This window comes from Adiantum capillus-veneris, chromosome 24 (genome assembly GCF_014529385.1).
Source record: "Adiantum capillus-veneris isolate H3 chromosome 24, ASM1452938v2, whole genome shotgun sequence".
Taxonomy (NCBI): Eukaryota; Viridiplantae; Streptophyta; class Polypodiopsida; order Polypodiales; family Pteridaceae; genus Adiantum; species Adiantum capillus-veneris.
This window is the reverse complement of record NC_140954.1, coordinates 90,919,905-90,926,941: the sequence shown is the minus strand read 5'-3', so window position 1 is coordinate 90,926,941 and position 7,037 is coordinate 90,919,905. Positions and strand designations below refer to the sequence as shown.

The window sequence follows — 7,037 nt, the reverse complement described above, 5'->3', positions numbered from 1 at the left end:
ATGCTGCCTGAACAGGCCGATAGTTCACCATTGTCAGTGACTAAAATCATGCAGTACGGACGGTCACACGTTAAAGACTGGTGGTAGATTCTACAATAAAGAGGAGAGTCATGGTCCAACACTAGCCCTTCAGATCGAACTTGCACAACGAACATGAACAAGGCCAAAAATCAATCACTCAGATGCATCAATTCCAAAGCCTGGCTGGCTTAAACAAAAACATAAATGTACATGCATAATTTCCGAAAATAAGATGTATTCCAAGGTAAAAAATTTGACTACTAAGGATCACAAGAACAAATATACATGCATATATAGTACAACACTTTTAATGACGCACTTAAGATCGTAAAATTGATCCAAGAGGCACCTATTCCACGCTATCTGCTAGCCCTGCAAAGTGCAATAAGGCCAAAGGATTCATACCGCTAACCGCTTCCATTATAGTCCTTGTGTAAATCACCCTACAACAATAACCCGGCCTAGCTTTTGCACCATCCACGTACTATGCAAGATCTACTGACACGAGAAAGTCAACAGAAAGTGTTAACAGTCCACGCCTTCATCATTATCGTGGCCAAGCAACTGAATCTATTTCATCACGTGCTTGTTTGTAGAACTCCAGTCTCTTTGCACAAGCAGCTCGACGTTCCATCACAGCTGGGTCCTCATCTGAAAACATGGCAAGCTGCTTTCCCTACATTAAACGATCAAGCACTGCATGTAATTTCAGTAAAGGTTGAAATACTCTTCCTCCGACAAAAGAAAACACAAGTAAGAACCTCTCTTTTTCCAATCTGAGTGTAGAAATGATTCAGCAGCGAACGCTTGGCCTCTAGAACTTGGCAATGTACAACAGCTTTCGGTATGGAATTCCTCAAAGTTTCACAGACCATCCCAATATATGCCGAAACCTTGGAACCTAACAAAAGGGGTAAATTCATGGATGCTCCCCAAAATGCCTTAAGAAGTGAAGGTTAAGAGTCCCTGGGTCACGAATCTCGCAGACCTGGGCTTTGAGGTCCTGATTTGGGGCTTTTGCTTGACGCACAGCAACTTGCAGCAAGAGGCAGGGGGGTAGCTTGATACCCGCACAAAAGCAAGCCCAGCAATATAGTGACCCTGCAAGTGCGAGCACCATGCCAGCAATTGATATCGCCCAAAAGATGTGTAGCTCTTGTCAGGGGAACTCCCGTAAAGCGTCCTCATTTGCTTGTGACGAAGTGAAGAGAGTGAAGGAGATGGAGCACTCGGTGTGTAGGACGGCAGGTAAAGGAGCACCCAGAGTGTGTAGTGGTGAAGTTGTAGTTGGCTGCCTCGGAATTCAACACCAGGCTCTGCATCATCGCCCATGGGATTCGTCATCAAGGAAACCTGCCGCCGCAGGGAACATGGAAGCAATTGGCTCCAAACATAGGCCCCTGTCAGACTCGCCCCACTCTGATTTTCGGAGGGCCAACCAGTTCGCTGTCACGCACAAATTTACCAAAGCAGAAGCCAACTTCTCGCAGCGAATGGGGGTAGGGCAGATGATGAAGCCCCCGCATTCCACGCTGCACAGCAAAGCCCAATGCCCGTCAGTTGCCTTCCCGCGCGCCTTTTTGTATATGGCCGTGGAGTTTGGAAACTTGGCCGAGGGTGTTCGCCCGCCCCTCTAACAGGGTACTTGGGCCAACTTCACCTTTCCGCCCAGCCAACCCTAGCTCGCCACCTAGGCCATATAGAGAGCCAACAAAAAATTTACAAAGAATCGATCTGCAACCTATATTCATGATGACTAGAACGTCTTCCAAGAAACTCATCATCTCAAAAACAGTTTTCTTTCCCAAAAACAAATTTCAGTATCTTAATTTATTCATGGTCAAATTTTCAATCAAAGCTTTTAGAGCTTCTCTCTCCTATCGGTGATTATCCAGTATCATCTCTCCCTTGTCTCTAGACATGTCTATCATTAGATTTACAAGTTCTTCATTTAAATGAGTGCCCACTATCTTATTTCCACCAAGCAGCATTTTTTGCCAGTCAAAATATGCTTGAAAATACAACTCAACATTTTTTTTATTTTAGTGAGTAAAAAGAGAATGCATCGCTATAGCCTTTGCCCTTTGGACAGGCCAAAAAGTGAAATTGCCAACGGGGAAAATAATTTTACGACATGATTCCACCTCTCAACTCAATGCAGCTGACAAAGCCCAGACGAGGTGAAGAGAGAATTGGTCATTCGCCTGCGATTGCTAGAGTTGCCTCGGCGCTCATAATTTGATTGAGCTCTGCCTCTGCCTCAGCGAGATCCACCCTTGCCTTCTCTTCGGCTCAACTAATGAGCGAGCTCCAACGCCCCCTATCATATGTTCCTAAAGGCAGAAAGCGAGAGCTGTACGTGCTTTGGAAACCTGCAGCTTTTGCCAACAAGAAATACGAACTGCACCAAAAGTAACCAGCTTGGAAGCAATCGAACCCATGCGGGCTTTGAGCCCTGCAGGCAACAAGAGCTGTAAGGAGAAGAAGGACAAGCAGGCGATGTTATTGGGTTGCTGCATCCTGAGCTGTTGGTCGGGGTGCTTTTGCATCTTGATGGAAAAATCACTTTTGATTGCTGTTACCGTTTTCCTCTCTCATTTAGGAAGCTCTTCCCAATCCTGCCCTGCAATTCAGGTCAGCGTTGGAGATTATGGCCATCCTATGGCAATGTGTAGTGCCTGGCATAGGTGTTACATGCAGAAAAGTGGAGGGTTTAAATGGCGGAAGCAGGGTGCTCTGCCATTTTTATCTAAGGTCCCTTGTAACACGGTTTTTTCGAGATGGAAGATACCTCCTATCTTGCCTGTATGGAGAAGTGGCTGCAACTAGACAAGGAACGTTCATACAGATTTCATATGCCTATGGCAGTAAGTCGAAATGGTGAAGGACGAGGACAAACAACAGAGAACGAGTGTGATGGCAAGCCTTCTGAATGTGTAGGAGAGATTTCTGATCTTGTCTTTCTCTTGGAGAAATACACCAAGAGAAAGGATCTATTCAGAGGCTCCAGACTTCATGCTAATCTCTTGAAAAGGGGCCTTCTTGAAAGCAGCTCTCGTGTGGCAGAGGCTATTGTTGTTATGTATGCAAAATGCGGTCTGCTTGCCAAAGCACTTGAATTGCTTGTTGGACTGTTTGTTCAAAGTACGTTTGTGTGGAACACCGTGATTGCACGTTATGCCCAGCAAGGACAGGGTCAAGAAGCCCTGGACTGCTTTGATAGAATGCAGCATGAGGGTCTTTCTCCAGATGAAGTAACCTTTATTTGCATCTTAAAAGCATGCAGCAGCATCAGGGCTGGTGACATTGGGTCACATGTACATGATGAGATTGCCAGAAGAGGGTTGCTGGAAGGTAATGTTATACTTGGGACTTCTTTGGTTGACATGTATGCCAAATGTGGTGCGCTCACAAAAGCGCACGGAGTGCTTGAGGAACTGGCCGTACGAAATGTTGTCACCTGGAATGCATTGATCGCTGGATATGCTCAGCATGGACGAGGTGATGAAGCTCTAGATTGCTTTAAACAGATGCAACATGAGGGCCTTTCTCCAAGCGCAGTAACTTTTGCTTCCATCTTGAAAGCATGTGGTACATTAGGAGCACTTGCTGAAGGAGAGCAAGTTCATGAGGAGATTGGCAAACAAGGGTTGCTTGGTAGAGATCCCGTGCTTGGCACTGCCTTAGTGGATATGTATGCCAAATGTGGTGCTCTCACAAAAGCCAAACAAGCTCTTGAGGAACTTCCTGTTCGAAATGTCATCTCTTGGACAGCACTTATTGAGGGTTATGCTGAACGAGGTCAAGGTGAGGAGGCTCTGTCTTGCTTTCAATGCATGCAGTCTGAGGGCCTCTCTCCACATGCAGTAACCTTGATTTGTCTCTTGAAAGCTTGTGGTAGCATTGGAGCATTTGAAATGGGAGAACAAATTCATAATGAGATTGTTGCACAACAATTGTTACAGAAGGATATTACACTTGGCAATGCTTTGCTCGACATGTATGCCAAATGCGGTGCACTTGCGAAGGCGCATGGAGTTCTGGAGGAACTCCCATTTCGGAATGTGGTTTCTTGGACTTCATTGATGGAAGGATATGTTCAGCAAGACCAAGGTGAGAAAGCTTTCAAATGTTTTAGACAAATGCAGTGTGAGGGTCTCTCTCCAAGCTTGGTGACATTTGTTTGTGTTTTGAAAGCATGTGGCAGCAGTAGGGCATTACACAAAGGGGAACAAGTCCATGATGAGATTCTTAGGCAGAAGTTACTTGAAACGGATTCTACTCTTTGTGTTGCTTTGGTGGATATGTATGCAAAGTGTGGTGATTTTGAGAAAGCACGAAAAGTGCTGAAGGAATCCTCTGCTCATGATGTTCTTGCTTGGAACGCACTTTTGGAAGGATATTCCCAACAGGGGCAGAGCCAAGATGTTTTGAGATGTTTTCATGACATGCAGAGGAAGGGCCTTTCTCCAAATGATTTCACATTTTGTTGCATTCTCAATGCTTGCAGTCATTCAGGCCTAATAGAGGAGGGCCAAACGTATTTTGCGAGCATGAGCACTATGCATAATATATTGCCAGATTTAGGACACTACACTTGCATGGTTGATTGTTTCGGGCGTGCAGGACTCCTGGACAAAGCAGTGGCAATGATTCAACAGATGCCATGTTATGACTATCGGGTAGCGTGGCATGCCCTGCTGGGAGCTTGTTTGAAGTGTCGAGATGTGTGTGTTGGGACATGGGCCTTTGAACATGCATTGCAATTAGACGGAAGCGATGGTGCAGCCTATGTGCTCATGGCTAATATCCATGCAGCTGCTAGCATGCAACAAGATGAAAAGAAATTTTAACCCAAGAAAGTGCCCAAGGTATTCTGGTCCCTGGATCAATTTGTTTGCTACATCAGTGTACAAGCGAGACTGATCTCCCTGGCGAGTAGAGGCTTTGATGTCATCTTCAGCATTGTCTTTCACAGTGGCCTTCTTTATGTTTCTACCTGACTCCGATGAATCCAGAGAATCTGGATCTCGTGAAGAGGGTATAATTAGGAGAGATGAACAAGGATCTAGAAATCAGCCCACAGCAGCATCAAGTGGGTGAAAAAAACAACAATAGCCAGCAATATGCTTCTCTATGTCATGAAAACTCAGCACCTTAAAGATGCTCTGATTCATGACCCGATGCTTAAGCACACTGTAGCTCTGATACTGTGTAAAGGTGGCAACAAGAAAGGTGAATCGGATGAGTGGGGTAGCAAGCTATGCTGACAGCTCTAGAGTACGGACAATCCCCTAGACCTGAACAACTCTACGTGGATCTTACTCGTATCAATCTGAAATGGTTGAGCCAGTTGCCGAAGATCCCAATGATTGATGCCCTGGCAGCTCAAGTGACCCCATAAATGCACACTAGAGAAAGGAGGAGGAGGGGAAGGGGGGGCCTGGGAGACTCCACTCGGTTTCCCCGGACCTATCCCGCAAAGAGACGAGCGATAGAAAGAGGGGAACAAGAGGAGATTGCAAGAGATACAGGGTGATGGCTACGAGAGAAAAAACAAGCAGAGATGGTGCACAAGCCAAAATGCTGGCTATGACTGCTTGCAGAGGGCACGGATGCCTGATTCCATAGAACATGTAAAATAGGGTTAAATATGGGGCACCTAAAATGAGATCCCTCAACAAATGAATTGAAATCCCCAAGGGGCCCATAGCCCTATGTGGGTAAGGCTAAGCATGGCACAACAGGCCACCTCACTCACAAACGGGCACAGCCACCACCGGACTAGAGGTGACACTCTTTAACAGTTGAGGGTTTGAGATATGGCCCTGAAAAAAAGACTTCTCTTGGTGGTGTGAGCTACACTTTTTGAAATGGTCGAGTGTAGGTTGAATCCCCTCCATTTGGTGCTTGGTTTTCCAAAAAATTTGTGTTCAACTTCAAAAGTAATTGCCCTTCAAGTTGTACCAAGTTACAATTTATTGAAGATCCATCAAAGATGCCTGTTGCAGCAAGTGGGATATGCACATGCTCGTACACGTCATGTTCCATGATGCTCGACGGTAAGTAGCTATGATCACACAAATTGCTAGTTGTAGGCTAAATCGTCGATGACTGCCCCTTGTACAGGCAATCATGCAAATACAGTTATCGAGGAGCCCTTCTAGTATAATTTTAAATAGATTTTTCGTTGTCAACCAAAAAGTTTGAAACCTGGCATATGTGAGATTTGTGTGCATTAATACATGCATCCTAAGCTGGAGTTTGAGGATGTGTTCTGGCATGCCAAGAATGTTGTTTGAGTAGCCTTACACCTTTTGGAAGTTACAAGGGGCACGGATCGCCTTGTCCTTGGTGTGTACATCACACAAACAAAGTCAATAAGTTGAAGAGGTGAGAAATACTCAGCATGCACTTAGCAGTAGATGATGCTTTAATGCTTCCACATTCTCTCAAGCTATATAATTGGCCATCAATGACATGAAAGCTTGGGGATGAAAAACAAATTGGCCTCAGGTTCTTGTGACATGTTCTAAGCGTAGCTTGAAGCAACTGTAGGCAATGGATTATCCATCCATCTTTTAAGTGCATTTAGACATTTTGAAATGAGAGCAAATTGTTGATGAAGAACAAAGTTTTCTTTCTTCGGGGATGAAGGGTCATTGCATCATTGGCTTCAAGTTTTTGAGCATGGCATGATGTCTTCTAAGAGTAGCTGGAACCAATCCTATGGATAGAATTAAGCTCGTCTCTTGACATGTTTGCAGTTGGTTATTTAGAAATAGGTAGCATATTATCTATCCTTTTTCTGAAATTGTATGGACCTATTCACTTTTAACCACTTCGTACTTCAGTATGAATGCTTGATGAAATTCGTAAGACTCTAAAAATCAGGTTGATTGGATGATGCTACTTCTCAAAAGAGGCATTTTTAATTCAGCTCAATATGAGAAAATTTTTGAACATTATTTCACTTCCAGTTTTGAACCGCTAAGGTGAGCGCGATACTAGTCATG

The 7,037-nt window shown here is 44.7% G+C and overlaps 2 protein-coding genes across 2 annotated transcripts; one reads left to right on the top strand and one right to left on the bottom strand.

The window, feature by feature from the left end:
• Positions 1-331: 331 nt before the first annotated feature.
• Positions 332-2,570, bottom strand: LOC147426752 (uncharacterized). Its single transcript, XM_086498110.1, has 5 exons — positions 2,394-2,570; positions 1,265-1,374; positions 1,010-1,122; positions 783-922; positions 332-697 (listed from the first exon to the last, which is right to left on the bottom strand). The coding sequence occupies exons 1-5, from the start codon at positions 2,568-2,570 to the stop codon at positions 569-571; spliced, it is 669 nt and encodes a 222-aa protein (XP_086354236.1). The 3' UTR covers positions 332-568.
• Positions 2,571-2,582: 12 nt separating this feature from the next.
• LOC147426751 (pentatricopeptide repeat-containing protein At1g06140, mitochondrial-like) lies at positions 2,583-6,035 on the top strand. The gene has a single exon (XM_086498108.1). It carries the CDS (start codon positions 2,802-2,804, stop codon positions 4,872-4,874), a length of 2,073 nt encoding a protein of 690 aa, XP_086354234.1. The 5' UTR covers positions 2,583-2,801; the 3' UTR covers positions 4,875-6,035.
• The last annotated feature ends 1,002 nt before the right edge of the window (positions 6,036-7,037 follow it).